The 20,803-nt window shown below is 45.8% G+C and overlaps 1 protein-coding gene across 4 annotated transcripts in view; it reads right to left on the reverse strand.

Moving 5' to 3' along the window:
* LLGL2 (LLGL scribble cell polarity complex component 2) overlaps positions 1-20,803 on the reverse strand; it is a 1,008,116-nt gene that overhangs the window by 412,591 nt on the left and 574,722 nt on the right. For all 4 annotated transcript variants that reach the window (XM_086930752.1, XM_086930755.1, XM_086930754.1 and 1 more), the window contains exon 15: positions 18,089-18,381. In XM_086930752.1, coding sequence (XP_086786878.1) covers positions 18,089-18,381 — 293 coding nt within the window. The remainder of the gene's footprint in view (positions 1-18,088; positions 18,382-20,803) is intronic.

The raw sequence follows: 20,803 nt of genomic DNA on the forward strand, positions 1-20,803 counted from the left end.
TTGGGTGGAGTGGATGTTAATTCCAGACAATACCCGTACTGGACAAGGTCTCTCACCCACCTGTCTGTGGTGATGGATTTCCAGACCGGCAGGAACTGTTGTAGTCTCCCCCAGACAGGTGTTAAGTGGTCGGGGGCAGTGACAGGGCGTCACTGTTTGTTATTGGCAGAGGATCTGGAACTGTTGTTTCCACTTCCTCTGCCCTTGATGTTGTTTCCACGATATCCACCCCTGTTGTTTTCATTGTAGGTGGATTGTGTACCTCCTTTATTGTACTGTGTCTGCTGTGTGGATTGGCCTCTTGAAGGTCCTCTAGTATTGGAGCGATGAAAAGAGCCACCCCGAAACTGCTGGGACTGCAGAGCCCCCATAGACTTTGCAGTCTCGGTGTCTTTCTTAATTTTTTCAAGGGTGGTGTCAACCTCGGGTCCAAATAAGTAGTCCGTGTTAACTGGCTGATTGAGGATAGAAGTTTGTATTTCTGGCTTGAATCCCGAGATTCTTAACCAGGCATGTCTCCTTAACATGACGCTAGTGTTAATGGCCCTGGCTGCAGTGTCAGCTGCGTCTAACGCGCACTTGATGGAAGCATTGGTTATAAGCTTTCCTTCTTGGATTAGTAGTTCTGCACCATCTTTGTACTGATCTGGTAGGTGTTGCAACAGTGTCTCAAGGGTATCATAATGGGACCGGTCATATCTGGCTAAGAGTGCCTGAGTGTTGGCAATGCGCCAGATGTTGGCTGTCTGCGCTGCCGCCCTTTTTCCTGAGGTTTCCAGTACTTTCGAATCCTTGTCAGGAGGAGGAGCATCACCTGTAGTTTGGGAGTTTGCCCCCTTACGTGCATTAGAAACAACTAATGAGTCCAATGGCAACTGTCCTCTTATATAAGTAGGGTCCACAGGTGCCGGTCTATATTTCTTTTCAATTCTTGGGTTTAATACCCTGGCCCTGGTGGTCTCCTTAAAAATGTCACCAGCATGCTTAAGTACCCCTTTTAGCATGGGCAGGGTCTTGACTGTTCTTTCTGAAGTGGAAAAGGTGTCGACCAGAAAGTCTTCCTCCACAGGGTCAGCATGTAGTTGTACGTCATTGTTACTTGCCGCCCTTTCAATAAGGGCGTTATCCTCAGTGGGAGATGTTTTTACACTGTATACCTGTGTGTCAGGGGCAGTGTGCGGATCTTTTGGGTCAGCTGGGTCTGCCCATGGTTGGTTTTGATCATCGGGATCAGTGTCCACATGATAAGTGTCTTTTTAAGAAACAATGGTTCAGGGTAGGCCTAATAAGGTCCTAAAGGAAAAAGTGAAAAAGCGAGTATTTAATAAACGCTAGGGAGCGAAAGATGTAGGTACAGGTAGGAACTTTTATTTACTCTTTCTTTTTTATATATACACAAATCTTTATACTGTATTTCAGGTGCTCAAGTGAATAATAAGGTGCAGGACGTGACATAAGTGATCAAAGTGAACGAACTGTCACACAACAACAACAAGGTTAAAAACACAACAAATATATACAATGAAACGAGTGAATTTCCTTGGGTGGGTCGACGGCGTTTCGATCTATATGACTCTAGATCATCATCAGGACTGTTGAGCCTCATGAAACTTGCCAGTGCGTTATCAGGCAAGGAAGACTTATTTGGCAGGGTGACTGAATTTGCTGTAGCTTTCCAGAGGGAATTGTATTTTTGCCAATGGTAGGAAACCAAAGAACCAAGTAGCGCTCTGTCACTGTTAATTTGGACGAGGGTCCTACTTGTGTTGTTTATTTAAAAGTAGTGGCGGTAAGGAAGGTTCCGCAGGCGCGGTCGTCGCTATGGCAATAATTGGTATACAAGCCTGAAATTAATTCTGGCGTGTCGGTGCGGCAGGAAGGGGGTCCGAGTGCCTCGCTAGTAGCTGCTCACATGATAAGTGTCATCCTCATTTTCGTCATCCCCTGCATCCTCATCGGAGTATGTGGGTGAAAAAATCTGAGGTTCTTGACCATAGGATTGGAGAGGTTCCACAAGAACTGGCGATGTTGTTGAGTCCATCTTCTTCTTCAAGGGAATCCTATATGACTCCATGGGTGTTTCTGGTATGATCTTCCTTTTATATATGGACAGACTACCAGTTTCCGAGTCGATGAACTGCCTCGACTCCTGTTCTTCAGGCTCCTCTGTAGCCTCCACCTCCATCGAGACTTTTTTGAAGGCTCCGATACCTTTCTTCGGTTCGAACATCTTCGGAGGCACCGTCGGTGGCAACCCGAATTTGATTGGTGTCGATGCGTGCTGAACATTCCCGACCAGCTTTGGTGTTGGGGCCTTCTTCGGCCCGACTGCTGTAGCCTTATCTTTGATGCATTGGAGTGACTCAGACACCTCTTTGGCTATGAATGGGCTCGGTTGCGTCGACTCGACAGGGTCCTTGGAGCCAGTCTTCGTCTTGTCCGCAGGCCTCGACCGAGGATCGAACCCTTCTTTTGGTTCGGGTCTTTTGTGTGTGTCGACTCCCTTGTTTGTTGGCTTTGTTGGTTCGACAGCCTTGATTTTGGCTTTCGGCGCCCGAACCTTCGGCTCGACGACCTTCTTGAGCTTCTCGGTATCGACGGCCATTTTATGTTTCTTCGGCTCCGAGGGGTTTGAGGCCTTGGAGCCGACCAGAGTTAGCTTCACTTTCGGTTTCGGTTTTGGCAGTGATGCTTTTGGTTTCCATGTCTTCGTATCGACCGATGTCGGTTTTGAAACCGATGGCTCTTTATATATGTTCGGAGCCGTGCCTTTATGCAGGGCTGTTGAACTAGTCTGAAGATCTCGGGTAAGGCCTTGTGGCGATCCCTCGACCTGAGCCTTAGTGAGCGCTTCATCGTCGGCCCCCGTATAACCGGTTGGGCCTAGCTCCTCGCCTGAGCTATCTTTTCTGGCCCCAAGGGCCTCTGCGTCGTCTCCTACCTCCTCGACGACGTTTTCGTCTTCTTCTAAGACCTCTTCATCTTCGGCGTCATACTCGGAGTCATGGCCCGAAGCCGGATCAGAGTGTTCTTCTCGATCCTCCAGATCAACGACCTCTTCGGTCCCGAAGATGTTTTCTGGAACAGGCGCTGATCTCTGCGACTCCAATCGAGCCGCGCGTCGAATCCGAAGAGTTTTCTTCGACCTGAACCGGGCACAGGCCATACAGTTGGCTTTGTTGTGATCCGGGGACAGGCACTTGTTGCACACCGGGTGGACATCGATGTGCGGGTATTTTGCATTATAAAGTGGACACCTTTTAAATGGGCTTCTTTCCATCGTTGATCGAAGATCGGGTCGAAGTGGAAGAAAAACCCGTCCGATTCCTCGATGTCCTCTCGAAGCAAAGGTATCGGTACCGAACGAAAACAATACAGATGCCGTTGAAAGCCTTTTGGCTTTGTAGAAAGTTTTCCTAACTTGAGCTAAGATAGTAACATCCGAACCCAATGGTGGAAAAAAACAATCGGAGGATGGAGGGGATGCCCATGCGCCCTGTAGTCCAGGGGAGGAGCCACCTATCTCGTGATACTTCGAAGACTCTTCCAGGACAACAATGTGCAATCATCCGGACCCAACACTAGGCGGCGATCTATGCACAGATATGAATTCAGCAGCCCACATGCCTCGAACATGAAGTTACAGGTAAGTAACTTGTTTTCTTATCCAGTATTGGGGTATGTTTCATAGATTCACATGCCTGAATCAGAATAGCAAGCAGTATGCCAGGCAAAAGTCGGTTGCGGATGGTGGGAGACTTATTGTGATACACTCCCATAAACACATGTTGAACAACCAACAATTGCAAAGTTAATACATTACTAATGAAAAACATGACTAAATTAGTAGTCATATAATATTAAACAGGAAAAGTAATATCAGAATAAAGAAGTAATCTGCAATACATGTACATTTTAACCTCCACAGAAATATTGGAAGATATAGACGCATTATAAGATGAATAAAACATTGGTTACCTGAATCGGTTCTTATGGAAACAGGTGACGTAAAACCGCTTGACCAACTGCTGCATCATCTTGACTTGCTGATTGCAGGCAGTAATGTCTTGTAAATGTGTGGACATTCTTCCATGTCGCCGCACGGCAAATATACTCTAGCGTCACTCCTGCAAATAATGCAGTAGACGCTGCAACAGCTCTTGTAGAGTGAGACCTGACAGTCCTCTGTAATGGTCGGTTAGATTTGACGTGGCAAAAATGGATTGCGGAGGCTATCCACCTGGAAATTGTGGCTTTAGTGACCGCTTTCCCCAGTGTAGCCTGGCCATAAGCCACGAATAATTCATCTGATTTCCTGAAGCTTTTTGTTCTTTGAAGGTAAAACTTCAAACATCGCTTAATGTCCAAAGAGTGCAGTGTTCTTTCCGCCGGTGTTGTAGGATTTGGGAAGAAAACTCGCAATTTCACTGGTTCGTTTAGATGAAACTGGGAAGGCACCTTGGTATGAAAGTTGGATTCGTTCGAAGAGTTGCATACTCGAGAGAAATATAAGAAAGGTTCTTTATAGTGAAAACCTGAATTTCTCTTACTCTTCTGGCAGAAGTTAGGGCTAAAAGCAAGGTGACCTTTCATGTCAGGTACTTGAGGTCGGCTTTGTTAATCGGCTCGAACGGATGCTTCATCTGTTGCGAGAGGACTGTGTTGAGTTCCCATTCCGGTGGTGAAGATTTAACGGAGGAAAAGCCCGAAAAAGACCTCTCATGAACGGTTTTATCAGCGATGAACACAGTGAGGGAATGTCAGCCACCTTCCTGAACCTGGATAGAGCTGCTAGATGGACCTTTATCGAAGGGAAAGAAAGACCAGAATGAGCCAAATGTAAGAGATGAGGAAGATTTTTTTCTGCTGGAGCTTCAATAGGGTGTAAAGCATTTGAAGTACACCAAGAGCAGAATCGCTTCCATTTGAGACGATAAGTCTTAAATGTGCTTTGGGCTCGTGCTTTCTTTACGATGTCCCGGCAATCCTGAGGAATTTGGAGGTGTTGAAACTCTAAAAAGTTAGGAGCCATGCGTGTAATTTCAGAGATTGAGGGTCTGGATGAAGTATATCACCCTCATTGCGTGACAGTAGTGTTGGAGCCGGGAGAAGTTTGATTGGAGGCTCCTGCAATAGCAACATGAGCTCCTGAAACCAATACTGACGAGGCCATCTGGGTGCAATTAGAGGAAGACGGCAGCTCTCCAATTTCATTTTGCGCAACACCCGTGGAATCAACAGGATTGGAGGAAAGGTGTAAGCCTAAATCCCAGCAGATACCCTCTTGATCCCTGTTGAGGGTATCTGCTGGCGTATTACCGGCATTTCTTGTTCAGTTGGGTCGCAAACAAGTCCAACATTGGTTTGCCTCAAGTCTGAAATACTTGATCAATTGAGTGTTGTCCAGCTCCCACTCGTGGCAATCCGACGAGGATCTGCTGAGTCTGTCCGCTAGGGTATTGTGAAGGCCCTTGACATGTTCCGCCTTAAGAGTTATGTTGTGAAGTGTCAGCCATTCCCATAACTTCTGTGCCTCCTTTGAGAGCGTAGCTGACCTTGTCCCTCCCTGCTTGTTTACATAAAACATGCTGGTGGTATTGTCCGTTCGGACCAGGACCCTGCGATTCTGGGAAGGAACGCTTGAAGGGATAGAAAGATGGCTCAACTTTAGACTGTTGGTGTGACATTGTTTGTACTTCTGAGACCATTTGCTCTGCAATTGCAAGTCCTGGAGATGACCTCCCCAGCCCTCCATGGACGCATCTGTTGTTAGAATGAAGTCCGGAGGATGCGAGTCCCTGTTTTAGATTGAGTAGTTGCATCCACCATTGAAGAGCATCTACCATGCGTGGGGTGACTTTGATGATGTCCTCGAAGGAACCTGTCGCTTGTTTCCACTGAAGATGTAGCTCCTCCTGTAGAGGCCGCATTTTTAGACGTGCCAGAGGAATGAGATTTATGGCCGAAGAACACATTCCCAGAAGTGAAGCAAACAGGCGAACAGAAAGTGACTTTCTTTTTGACAGTTTTATGGTTAATGTCTGCAGACGGAGCTGCCTTTCTTGAGACAAGAATGCCTTGCATTGTACTGTGTCCAGATGAGCTCCTAGGAAAAGCAGGATTCTTCTCGGAATCAATTGTGATTTTTTTCTCGTTCACAGTGAAAACCTAGGGATGCAAAGAGATTGCGACACGTTGCCATGTCGTTCTGTACTCTGCCCTTTGATGGACCTTTGACTAGCCAGTTGTCCAAGTACAGGAAAACCTGGATCCCTGAAGAACGTAGTGCTGCCGCAACCGGGGCCAGGCACTTAGTAAAAATCCTTGGAGCCGACTTGAGGCCAAATGGGAGTACTTTGAACTGATAATGGGCGCCAGCCACAGTGAAAGAGAAATTTTCGATGTTTTGGGTGGATTGGGATGTGAAAGCAAGCATCTTCCATGTCCAAAGAAGCCGTAAAATCTCCCTCGTTTAGACAAATTAGAATTTCCAAAAGAGTGACCATGCGGAACGCCTGCTTCTTGAGATATCTGTTGAGATTGCGCAAGTCCAAGATCGGTCGCCATTCCCCTGATTTCTTCTTTATGAGGAAAAAACGGGAATAGAAACCAGTCCGCCTCTGATGAAGTGGAACCCTTTCTATAGCGTTCTTAAGGAGCATTGACTGAATTTCCTTGAACAATAAATGAAGACGAGGGGGAGGAGGACCCCTGGGCGGAGTCATTGGTGGTTTGGTGACAAACTCCAGGGTGTGTCCATGTTGAACTAGGTCCAGCACCAATTGATCGGAGGTAATCTGCTGCCACTGTTGAAAGGCAGATATTTTCGCGCCCACAGGGAGGGAAGGAAATGAGGTTGGCGCCCATCTGAACACACTGTTTTCTGTGAGTATCTCGCCTTTGATGGTTTGCGCGCTTTCGTCTGCCTTGGCGAGAGAAACTAGCTGTTCCGGACTGGCGATAAGAAGACCGATAATTCTGGCGGTATTGAGGCTGGTATTGCCTGCCTTGTTGGTAATAGCTTCCACTAGAGGAGTCCTCTAGCACCTCTAAAAGATCCTCGCTTGTACTGCAGTGAACCTAGGGATCTTGCTGTATCAGTGTCCGTTTTGATTGCCTGGAGAGCTTTGTCGATCTGTTTCCCAAATAGAGACTCTCTATCATAGGCCATGTCCAGGATCTTTAGTTGGACCTCGGGCTGGAAGGTGGTAGCTTTAAGCTCGCCCTGACGTCTGAGAACTGCAGCCCCGGCCAACTGCCTAAAGTTTGTATTTGCAATATCCAAAGCGCAGTCTATGGTTTCTGCAGCTGCACGTTTCCCTTCCATTAAGATCTTGCGAGCCTCCTGCCTTTTATCTTCCGGGATTAGATCAATCATACCAGCCATGTCGGACCACATTTGGTGACAATAGCACCCTATATTCGCCAAAGAATTTGTAGCTCTGATAGAGGCAGCAGCCATGGTGGAATTTTTTTTACCAATAAGGTCCAAGCAACGCCCCTCCTTATCTGGTGGTGTAGTGATGGGGGTGGCTGGGTTTTTCCAACCTTTGTTGAGCGGCCTGAGAGATGACCGAAACCGGCGCGGGTGTCCAGTGAGACATGAAGGGCTACTGAGAGGAGCGCAATATTTATTGTCAATTCGTGGTAACACGGCAGGCACAGAAGCAGGATTTTTCATCACTTGGATGCCTTCCTTCCAGATATAATTTATAATAGGAATGGCTCTAGACACCTTCCTAGTATCTTCTTTAAAATCATGAAGAAAACATTCTGTCTGCTCCACTGTTACTGGTAGTTGTAATCTATTTGCAGCTCGCTGCATGAGATTATGGAACCCACCTATGTCATCAGGTGGAGAGTCTGAAGGTTGTGGGGTTGGTGGAGACGGCATGGGAATAACAATCATCCCACGGATCCAAAGGAGGATTATTCGGTAACTCGCCTTCTTCTTCGTCCGAAGAAGTATCCGGGGTCTCTGTAGGCAAAGCAGGTTGTGGAGTTTCTGTGACCGGAGACCTAGGCGGTGGAATCTCCGGTTGAGGAATGGGGACTGCAGGTTGGGGAAGAGGCACAATCTGCTGTGGTGGAAAACGCGGTCTATAGTCTGCCAACATGGCCTGTAAATCTTGAATGAGGCTCGGTGGCAGATGGCTAGACTCTGAGGCTCAAGACCTCCTTTGGTATTCTGTATGATGAGGCATTATAATGTTCTCCTGATAGTAATGCTCAGAATAGTCATCTTCCTAATCATCCTGGCACTTAATGTTCAATTCTGAAGGATGGTGAGCTATCCCAAAAGCTCCCTAATGGTCATCATCCTCAAAATCATCCTCCTCTTAATCTTTGTAAGTCTCCAAGAGATGAGAGGGCCTAAGTGGCGAGATATAGGAACCTTCATGCCTCTGGTACGATATTAATTGAAATGGTCTTGAAGAAAGTGGGTGTAGAAAAAGCCTGTATTGTAGTTGGAGGCTTTGCAGGAGTCGAAGACGGGCCCATCGTCGACGGAATCGAGGTCGACGGAATCGCCGTCGACGGACTTGACGTCGACAGTGGTCCCGTCGACGGGCTCGACGTTGATGGACTTGTCGTCGACTTAGTTGACGGGCTCATTGTCGACGAGACAGTCGTCGACGGTTCCGTAGATGACTTCGTCGACGGGGGCTTCGATGGTGTCTTCGTCGACGAGTGCTTCTTTTAGTTAAAATGGAGATCTTAGTAGACTGGATAGGAGAGGTGATGGCTGTGGTAGAAATGGATTAGTTACTTACTTGTAATCCTAGTTCTCTTCCAGGGGTATACTCATTAAAGTCATAAGCACTGAATTATCTCCGTCCATGAGCGGGGACCCGGAACACAAACAATATACATATATATGTGTAAATATAACCAAAAGTACATAGTACTAAGTAATTATACACATATACATGTATAATAACCATAATATGCAGCCTAACATTAACACATAGGCTAATCAAACCAAACCTTACACGTTCTGAAGCATGAAAATATGCTGTATATAAATGCACTAAACAGGCATGAGCCTAAAATGCATTTCATAGCCATGAAAAACCTTTTATTTTCATCAAAGAACCTGTTGTAAACAGTTATTAGCCTAAAAGGGCTGCATATGAAAAAATGTCTGTGTACAGAAAATCAGACTGGCACCCTGCCTTTAAGGCCCCAGAGAATCTGCACACTTTGCCTTTAAGGCCTCCAGGAGAACTCTGTTCCCATCATGCCCCACAGGTGACAGTTAGGTCAGTTCTTTTGTACGGTACAGTAAACTTTAGCAGGAATCTGCACTTAAAACATATTGAAACTTTAAACCTCAATGCTACTGCTCGCCCGGGGAGACAGGAGGGTGCTTATGACTTTAATGAGTATACCCCTGGAAGAGAACTAGGATTACAGGTAAGTAACTAATCCTTCTCTTCCAGGGGATACTCATTAATAGTCATAAGCACTGAATAGAGTAGCAAGCTCATACCCACCAGAAGCGGGCGAACAGATAAAAGCATAGTCATACTTTAAAATCACAGTGTTTAACTAGTATTAGCAAACAAATTTCTGAGTGATGCTTGTCCCACTTGTGCATCAGTCTGCGCATCAGAATCCAAACAGTAATGGCGTGTAAACGTATGCACTGAACGCCAAGTAGCTGCTTTTCATATCTCTGACATAGCCACATTCCTAAGGAGAGCTGTTGTAGAAGCTTTTCCCCTCGTAGAATGAGCCCTAGGTCTACCTGATAAAGACTTGTGGGCTAGCTGATAAGCCAGTAAGATACATGACACTATCCACCTAGAAATGGATATTTTGGATGCTGCCAAACCAGTATTTGTAGAACCATAGTTCACAAACAGACGGTCCGGTCCGTCTGTCTCAAAGACTTTGTTTTATCTAAGTAAAATTTCAAAACCCTTTTTAGATCTAATGAATGTAAAGTCCGTTCTGCCGGACTTGAAGGGTTCGGAAAGAAAGTAGGCAATGTTATGGATTGGTTAATATGAAAATCCGACACCAGCTTAGGTAGGAAAGCAGGATGAGTCCTGAGCACCACTCTGTTTCCATGAAAAACTGTGTACGGTTCATTGCAACACAAAGCCTGGATTTCGCTCACCCTACGAGCAGAAGTGATGGCCACCAGGAACGCTACTTTCCAAGACAGGTGTTGCAAAGACGCTTTATGTATCGGCTCAAATGGGGGACCCATTAATTTAGTCAATACCACATTAAGCTCCCAAGGTGGTGACGGAGACCTGACTGGAGGATAAACCTTTCTTAACCCTTCCAGAAAATCCTTCACCACAGGCATTCGAAAGAAAGAAATCTGTGTTGGCGATTTTCTATAGGCAGTTATTGCAGCAAGATGGACTTTGATGGAATTAAACTGCAAACCAGATTCAGCAAGGTAAAGAAGATAAGGCAAGATCACCTTTTCTTGACCATGAATAGGGTCCAGACCCTTACTCTGACACCAAAGGTAAAAGCGTTTCCACTTAAATCTGTAGGATTGTCTCGTAGAAGGCCGCTTTGCTTCCTTAAGGATGTTCATACACTCCGGATTCAGCTGTAAGTGTCCGTACTGGATGACTTCAGGAGCCATGCTGCCAAGCGCAGGGAGGGCAGATTGGGATGAAACACCTGCCCCTTCTGCTTGGACAGAAGATCCGGGCGACACGGCAATCTCCTGTGCTGTGTTATTGACAACTGGAGGAGATCTGGGAACCACCACTGGCGTGGCCACTCTGGGCAAATCAGTATCATTCTGGAGTGAGTCTTGTACAGCCGATTGATCACTGCTGGTATCAACGGTGTCGGTGGAAAGGCGTACAGCAAATTTTGACACAAATCTATCAAAAGGGCATTCCCTTGAGACCCTTTCTGGTAGAACCTGGACGCGAAGACGGGGTATTTTGCGTTTGCCGCGTCTGCGAACAGATCTATGTCTGGTGTTCCCCAATCCTGGAAAATGCTGTGCGCGACATCTTCGTTGAGAACCCAGTCGTGCGCTTCGACGAAGTCTCTGCTGAGGTCGTCCGCCTGTGTGTTGAGACTCCCCGGTAGGTGAATTGCTGTTATGGACAGGTCTCGTGCAAGTAACCAATGCCAGATGGTCTGGGCTTCTATGGAAAGAGTCCTGGATCTGGTACCCCCCTGCTTGTTTAAGTAATACATTGTAGTTGTATTTTCTGTTTGCACCAGGAGGGACCGAGTCTGTAGAGATGGAGCCATGGACTTGAGAGCAAGATGGACCGCTCTGAGTTCGAGAAGATTGATGTGATATCCTTTCTCGAAGTCTGACCATAGCCCTTGTACCTGCAGAGGGCCCATATGCGCCCCCCAACCTTGGAGAGAAGCATCTGTTATCAAAGTCTGCGTTGGTGGGTCCTGATGAAAAGGGACTCCCTTCATCATGTGCACCTTCTTCATCCACCACCGGATGGAATCTTTTGCAGACTGTTGGAGATAAATCCGGTCCTCCCAGCATCCCGTCCTCTGTTTCCACTGATCTTCCAGACACTGTTGTAGAGGACGCATCTGCAAACGTGCGTTTGGCACGATGAAAATGCACGACGCCATTGATCCCAGGAGAGAGGACACTTGCCGAACTGTCGGACGTGCAGTTTGAAGGAGAAGTAGACACTTCGCTCTGATGGATGACCACCTCTCCTCCGAAGGACACACGTTTTCTACTTCTGTATCCAACTGAGCACCCAGGTAGTGGATCTTCTGGGTGGGGTTCATTATTGACTTCTTGTAGTGGACTTGCAGACCCAACTTGTACATGAGCTGAAGACAAATCGACAGATGTTCCTCTAGAAGCGATGGGGATGAACTCTTCAGAAGCCAGTCGTCTAAGTACGGATATATGAAAATCCGCCTCTTTCGAAGACAAGCCGCCACTACAGCCATACATTTTGAAAATGTCCTGGGTGCTGATCTCAGGCCAAAAGGGAGCACTGCGTACTGATAATGACAAGCCGCCACTTGAAACCTGAGAAATTTGCGATGTTTTCTGGATACCGGACTATGAAAATAAGCGTCCTTTAGATCGATGGAGCACATCCAATCCCCTTGGTGTAATTGAGGGAAGATCTGGTGAAGAGCCAGCATTCGAAATCTCTCCTTCCGAATGAATTTGTTCAGTCGCCTCAAATCCAGAATGGGTCTGAACTCTGTGACTGGACCTTTTTTCTGTACAAGAAAGAATCAAGAGTGCAGGCCTTGACCTCTCTGCTGGAAAGGAACTGGTTCTATGGCCTTCTTCAAGAGGACGTTCGCCTCTTGTTGCAAGCGCTTTATATTCCACTGTACCATCTTTAGAGGGCGCATGACAGGGGGTGGCTTCTTGAATCTCAAAAGGTACCCGTTCTGAATGACATCCAGCACCCATCTGTCCTTCGTGATCTGTTTCCACTCGTCCAGATAACGCACAATACTTCCTCCAACCGGAGTGGGACACGGTTGTAGAGGAAGCATCCGTTCATTGTTTCTGAGGCTGCTTGGCAGCAGATGACTGCTGCCTATTTCTATTGCCTCTGCCTCGTCCAGGCCGCCGCTGCTGGAATTGCGATCTTTGTTGATTCTGGCTTTGATTTTGCGAAGACGAATTCGTTTGTTGGCTCCTTTGCTGAAATGATCTCTTGTCATAGGGACGAAAAGTACCCCGGCGTTTACATTCTTTTTTCTTCTCAAGGCCTACAGCCTTAAGAGTGTCCAACTCCACCTTCATTTTAGACATCTCGTCGTCTGCATGAGATCCAAACAGAGTTGAACCATTAGAAGGTAAATTGACCATTTTCCTCTGTGCCTCCGGCTTTAGCCCCGTAAGGCGAAGCCAGGCTGTACGTCTTGCGCAAACAACGTGTGCATAACCATGAGCAGACAAGTCCGCCGTATCAGCAGCCGCGCTAATGCTCTGGTTAGCCACCAATCCTCCTTCCTCCACTATTTCCAGGAAGTCTTTCTGATCCTCCTTAGGGAGTTTATCTGCAAAACGAGCCACTGAGTCCCAGAGCAGACGGTCATAGCGGCCCAATAGAGCAGCCGCACTGGCCACTCGCATGACCGATCCTGAGGTATTGCACATCCTTCGCCCCAAGGAATCCATACTCTTACTATCCTTTTCAGGTGGAGCAGAAGAGGTAGATGCTGCCGAATGCGCCTTTCTGACTGCCGCTACAATCAGGGAGTCTGGTGGTGGGTCAGTCCGCAAAAACATGTGGTCTTCCTCTGGAGCCTTGTACTTCTTCGCAATCCTAGAAGGACCTGAACCCACCGTGGCCGGAGTTAGGAATGTCCTCATTGCTGGTTCTATCAACCCGGGCACTAACGGCAGAAGAGGCCTGCCAGTCGTCTTGTGATGCAGGGTTTCGAAGATGACTGACGTTGCTACCTGGGGAACTGCCATTTTGATGCTGAATTTACTCGCTCCACGACATAATACATCATTAAATGTGCTTAAATCGTCTACTGGAGACACTCTGGAAGGAGGAGTAGAAGATATAGTTGGAGAATAGTCTCCATATGAAGATCTTGAAGAAGATGAACATGGAGTAGGAGTTCTACGTCTTCTTTGAGAAGTTGCCGATCGCTGCCTCCTACGCTCCCTTGAACGAGATTTCTCTCTCACCAAGGATCTTGAGCGTGATCTTCTATGCAGCTCCGTCCGAGGGACCGGAGCTCTCTCCCCCATTATTGGACGCATCTTCCAATGCCTTAAACTTTCCAACCACCTCGGTGACAAGTTAATAGGCCGCTCTGTATGCTCAGGTGAAGCTTCAGGTGACACCTGCACAATATTCAGCTCTGCGGAAGACTTGGAAGCTCTAGAAGCTGCACTGTGTTCAGAAACCAATGAACCAGACGGAGTCCGCTGTCTGGGCACCAACTGTCTGTCATCTGACACCTGCCCTGAGGTTGAACCCGAATGAGCCACCACAGAAGAGTCCTGGTGCACTATCTCTTGCCCCACTGCAGATCTGTTGTCTTGCTGATCATGCGGGGAAGTCTCCACTCTAGGTTCGGGACTTATTTCTGACCTCGACAAAGACCTAATTGAGGTCCGGGAGGCTGGTCTTGATAGTCTCGACTCCGACCTATGTTCAGGTGGGGGAGACCTAGACACTCCATGCTTCGAGCCCGAAGCATGCTTCGACGTCGACCTACGTCGCGATGGAGACCTTGACCATCTCTTTTTAGGCCTCGACGTCGAATCCTTCGACGTCATTCTTTCTCTCGACGTCGACCTTTTCCTCGACGACGACGTATGTCTCCCTCTCGACCTCGGTCTATCAGACGTCGACCGATGACTCTTCCTCTACGTCGACCCTTTATCCTTCGACGTCGACCCTTTATCCTTCGACCCTTTATCCTTAGACGTCGACCCTTTATCCTTAGACGCCGACACACGATCCTTCGACGTCTGACATCTCTCGTCCCTCGACCTCATACGATCCTTCGACGTCGAGCGTTGCACTCCCGACGTCGTCTTCACTGCAATCGACACCAATTGCCTCGACGTCGAAAAGGATTTCGACGGCGACTGCCTCACCGGCGAAGTCCTCGACGTCGATGGAGCTCTCTTTGACGCCGACGGCGATCTGGTTCTCGACGTCGAGCGCACCTTTTTTGACGGCGACGCTCCCTGGAGTCGATGTTTCTTAGTTCTACCTTCTGGAGACGCTGATCTTCGACGTTTGGGCTGAGAAGATGGCTTAGCAGATGATAACAGGCCTTTAGAACTCTTCTCACCACGGTTTTCTCTCTCCAGAAGGCCCAGCAACCTCATTTTCTCTCTTTCTTTTAAAGTTCTATTTGAAAGGTTGAGGCAGTGATAACATTCTTCCACCTTATGAGAAGCTGGAAGACACACCACACAAACTGAGTGTGGGTCAGTTTTCGCATCTTCTTCCCACAGGAAGGACATTTGTAAAATAAAGGTGGCATTCTGACTAAAAAACACCAACAGCTTAGTCAGAAAAGGATAACAAACCACCACCAAAGCTATATTTTGTCAAAAAAAGGCAAGAAAAACCAAGTTCTGACAGAAAATACTTAAATGAGCTGTGCTGAAGTTCCAGGTTCCTCACAGAACAAGCCGGAAAAAAGAACTGACCTAACTGTCACCTGTGGGGCATGATGGGAACAGAGTTCTCCTGGAGGCCTTAAAGGCAAAGTGTGCAGATTCTCTGGGGCCTTAAAGGCAGGGTGCCAGTCTGACTTTCTGTACACAGACATTTTTTCATATGCAGCCCTTTTAGGCTAATAACGGTTTACAACAGGATCTTTGATGAAAATAAAAGGTTTTTCATGGCTATGAAATGCATTTTAGGCTTATATACAGCATATTTTCATGCTTCAGAACGTGTAAGGTTTGGTTTGATTAGCCTATGTGTTAATGTTAGGCTGCATATTATGGTTATTATACATGTATATGTGTATAATTACTTAGTACTATGTACTTTTGGTTATATTTACACATATATATGTATATTGTTTATGTGTTCCGGGTCCCCGCTCATGGGCGGAGATAATTCAGTGCTTATGACTATTAATGAGTATCCCCTGGAAGAGAACATAGCCGTCGACGACGGAGCAGTAGATGAGATAGTAGTCACAGGTGAGGAGACAGAAGAGCTCTTACTCACAGTTTTCTTTGTAGATTCCTTGAGAGCTGGGGCTTCAGAGAGAGTTGATGGAGATCTCTGTGAAGAGCCCAAAGTGGAGTGGGAGGTTTTAGCATGTTTTCTCCCCTCACTTGGATAATCCTCTCTTACTCTCTTACTGGAGGTCAAAGCTCTGTCTTCATCATCAGTAGAAGAGGATTTGAGCCATTAAAGGACTCTGGCCTCCCTATCCCTTAAAGTCTTGGAAGGGAAGGTACGGCAGATCTTACAATTTTTTGCCTCATGATTTGGATAAAGGCAATACATGCAGTCCTTATGTTGGTCATCAACATGGACTCTTTTCTTTTGACATGTTCTTCAAGGTCTAAATAAGGCCTTCTTGTCAGACATCCTGAAGTAGACTCCGGGAGACTCCCTGCCACACGACGTGCGGTGAAAATCTGAGGAGAACTGGCTCTGCAGAGAGTGTTCTAGAGGGTGCTGTGAGCTGATTGGTTGGAACAAAGACTTTGGTCTTTTTAGCATAATGAGGTAGATAGGCTACTACTATCTAGGCCTCAGGCCTTTCTAATAGGGCCTACTACTGTAATTTACTTTTGGCACTGCTTTTTTATATACCGTGGGACTACCGCCTCGGCGACAGGGAATGATTCAGGCATGTGAATCTATGAAAGATACCCCAATACTGGATAACAGACACTCATGATTTGAAGCTTCTTACATCTTTGACCACTATATTGTAGCCATGTTTCAAATCCCTCTTCTGGGTCCTTTGAAAATTAATTTGAGGCACTGTGTTTGAAAATATGCTGATAAGAAATGAATAGCACAAACCTATTTATCTATCTATCATTATACAAAAACGAGCTTCACATGTTAAGACACAAGGTAACTGACACTCTCCTGTTCTCCTTCACCTGAAGTGGAGTAGTGTCAGTGCTGTCCTCCCTGATGCAGGCTGCCAGCTCATCTTTCTTGCAGCACAAGAGGTTAGCAAGCATCTTGTCTGCTCTGCTCTCCTTGAATGCAGACTGCCTGCTCTTTTTACCCACCATCTGAAGATCTAAAACATGCTCCTCTCTCCCTTGGTATAAGTGTAGGATGCCTGCTCCTCTCCCTTATACGTTGAGTACAGGGCTCTTTCTACAGGCCGAATGCAAGCTACTTACTAGTATGTCTATTTCCCTGTCTAAGGAAAAACTGCAGGCTGTTGATTATCTATCCTTCAGGCTTCCTGCTCGTCTACTTCTAGGGTGTCTGCATACCTTCTGCTCCTTTACGCAATGAGGATTATAAACTGCCATCCGCTGTCTCCTCAAAGGCGCTCCAGAGGTGCCAGACTGCCCAAATATGGGGTGCATAGAATCATAAAATGCCTTGAGCTGGATGGGAGTCGTTTCGGCTACGTCAGAGAAAGCATGGAGGAGAACCTGACTGGTTCCACAGTGCCGCATCAGAAATCTTTAATTGGTGAGGCAAAGACGAAGACCACTTCATATTCTACGATTTCTTGTACTTGTGGAGTTTACTAGACTTTCCCATGCGATGGCGGTCACTTCATGTATCTCAGCAAACGGTACCGGGACCTTCGCGTGACTAGGATATTGAGCATCGCAGAATCATCGGGCGGCAAGGACCTTGGGGGAGCACTCCCTCAATGTTTTTGGATGCATGGCACTGTAGTCCTTGCAGGTCTTTAAGTCGTGGTCCATCTCCAAACACCATAAGCACACCAAGTGTGGGTCTGTCGCAGACATCTGCCCGACACAGGCACCACATTGTTTGAAACCAGTCGGTTTCTTAGGGTACACCAGAAAAGAAAATTTCTCAAAAGGTGTTGACAAAAAGTAGAGAAAAAAAACAGTCAAAAAACAACTGATGGAAACTCTGACTAGATCAGTGCTATCTGTCGTAGAAATAAAAAGGGCTGACATCAGCGAGCCAGGGTGGCACCTATATAGGTACCGTGCATGTCACTTTTGGTGCAGACTACACCGACACAGAGCTGGCACCACCCACCAGCGCGCAGTCTTTCTGATCAAATATGTTTGGATCCAGTCTGACGCCTGGGTATTATTCGAAGGTAAGGAATATGTGGCTAGAAGTCTTTATCAGATGCTGCCTGTTCCTCTTTCCTGTAGGCTGAGAAGAGGCAGACTGCTCCTCTTTTCTGGCAGCTCAATAAATGCTACGTCTTCCTATCTCCTGCCAGCCAATTCCGTACCGGTTCTTCCACTCTGAAGCAGGTGAAGTGAAGTAAATCTGCTGCTGTCTTAGGAGGTTGAGTGCACACATTACGTCACACCACCATTATCAGCTGAGAGCATGCTGCAATTTGTCACACAAACAAAGTGCAGGCTGTTTGCTCCTTTCTCATACAAGTCGGGTATAGATCTCCACTTACTTATTTTGCAAACAGTTTTTTTTCTCAATTTGCTGACATCACTTACTTCACAAAAACCTGGCGCTTCTGTTGGTGATCAAACAGTCCGAAGCCATGACTGGTCCCGAAGGCTACAAGCTTCCATTCTGAGTGCAAAGCTAGTGCAGTTACAACAGCGGGTGGCTGGCACTGAACCATGGCGAATGGCTGGAAACCAGGGGGAAAACGCACAGGTTCCTCGCGGATCTTCAGCTTCTCATGACCTTTCCACCGATATCCTTCTTGGTCCTGCAGCAGGTCCACCACTGTGTGCTCCACTACATGTTGGGACTCATCATCATTCAGCTCCATCACCAGAACCTGAAAAAAAGGAAAGAGTATCAGATATGAAGGGCACTCAAGCATCTCATAGAAAAATATAGAGTGATAAACAGTGAACACACAATAAAAATGCTAACAGTCCTCTGGCACACAAGTATATTCAAGCTACTATCTGGTCTTGCCCTGCCTGGAGTTATTGATAACGGAGCGTTGCCATGCAGCCCAACACCAGCCACCTATAAATGTAAAAACAAAGGTTGATGTCACACACTACAAGAAAAAGCATACCACCTTCTAAACTCATGACAACCACTACAATAATTAGCTTTAAAACAGGAACAGTCAGCTTGAAGAACCACTTCCCTGGAAATATGAAATGAAACACTAAGAAGCGATTCATAAATGACATCTTGTCAGGCAACCCTGCAATTCTCAGCTCATACAAATGGTTATCTCTAGAATAAAAATACAGAAACCGGTTTATTCCACACCAATACCAAACAAGCATGGGTAGACACCTATAAGTCACTCCTAATAATATGCCATGTCATAGGTAAGTTGCAGAAAATACAAATTCAAACACTGTCCTATTCAATTAAAAATATATGATTGAATGCCATATATTAACACCTTCCCATGGTTTGGAAAGGTAGAAACCATGTCTTTCCTGAAGCCAAGCCACAACAGGGCCTACATACTGAATCCACAGAACGTCCTTTTCACGAAACAATCAAAATATGCAACTCGAGTCAAGGAGAATGGTATTTAAGGACAACTGTCAACTTTTATAATAATAGAGGTAGCCATAATACCATCTACTTTCAGCAATACTGCGATACTCAGTCTTCATAAGTAGAAACAGCGGTTATAATCAAAAGAACATTACTCCAACAAAAAGCCTCACTAAAGCAACCGAAATATAAGAAACATCAGCTGGATCAACAAAGTGCAATCAGAAATCAAAAAGCATTGGGACGTAAAGCCTACGGGTTCCCAAGGTGCAAAACCAGCTTAATTCCATTCACCATGATCAAAAATACACCAGAAATCAAAGCCCTGACATGAGAAATTAGTAGACATATGTCCCAGACACCTCATTCAGACAGCTCCACTGCAATACGCATCAAAGAAATGGCCCTTCCAAACCATCTCCCTACACCAGTCAAAGGAAAAATACAGAAGAAGGTGAAATGATGTGTTTATGTTTGGGGGGTGGGTTAGCCATCCGAATATAAAATCTAACACTTTTACGTAAGACATCCTGTTATCCCTATCTTTTATCTACAAACTAAAGTGCATACGTACCCCGGTAGGCCACCAGGGAAGTCTGTAGCAAAGGCTCTCTGACAGATCAGAGCTATTTACATATTTTCTTATTAAACAGGTTTGGCATAGTGTGTTGGAGACTCTTTAGACATCTTAAATATAGTGAACTATCTACCTTGGAGTAAAGATTACACTGGATGTGACTTGTATATATGCTTGTACGTAACATTCACATGGTTTAGTGATGCTAAATTATTTTCCTATAATACCAGTATCTAATTAATCAGAACAAAAACCATTACATCTTCAAAATTGAATATTACCCGCAACTATGTGGGGTATTGACCAGGTCTTCTATTGAGCTGACATACACAATAGAAGAATGATTCTGGGAAAGGACAATGGCCCAGGAAAAATGAGATGGCAGAATCATGGAGCAGAGGTATTTTCATACGAACGTTCTCATATGGGATGTAGGCATGGAAAACCTCAAAGACTGCATGATAGCATTACATGAAAATGAAAAATACATTTTTTCGATCTGCTCCTTTATGTGCAGGAAAATTAACTGCATATGAAATTATGTCGCAAATCTACTTCCACTAATAGGATCTCACATACTCAAAGCAGTCATTGTCCAAGCTCATTTCGAGCATTCCATGTCCATGTGGGAAAAAGATGAAACTACACCGTAACTGTTCAAATGTTAAATATTTTGATATTGAGATTAATAGAATAGAGCAAAGGTTTAGAGAAGGTGTTGCCCATAATAGATTATATACAGGTTCAACTCCAAAGAGAGAAGCAGTAACCACAATATATCTTTGTTCCTAAGGACCAAAGCTGTGAATCTAGATTCAAGTTTACATTCTTTACAGTATTAGAATGCAGAGGAATCTTAAGAAGAAGCATTATGATATCCTGCAGTTGGACTTAGATTTAAATAATTTCTATTTCAGACTATTCCATGTTTTTTTTTTTTTAAATAATCTTCATTCATTTTATATTGAACACAACAGACCGCTGTGGATACAATATGATAACATACGTGTTGTAGTACACAGCACCTTCGCATTATTGTGCCCATTAGGTAGGGGGCGCGAATCACAATAATCAACAATACAGTTGATCAAGAACAACGATTATGCACTACAAAATGTGTTTACTGATGATATTGCACATAGCTGTATCAAAA

The sequence above is a fragment of the Lissotriton vulgaris genome, chromosome 7, assembly GCF_964263255.1.
Source record: "Lissotriton vulgaris chromosome 7, aLisVul1.2, whole genome shotgun sequence".
Lineage (NCBI taxonomy): Eukaryota > Metazoa > Chordata > Amphibia > Caudata > Salamandridae > Lissotriton > Lissotriton vulgaris.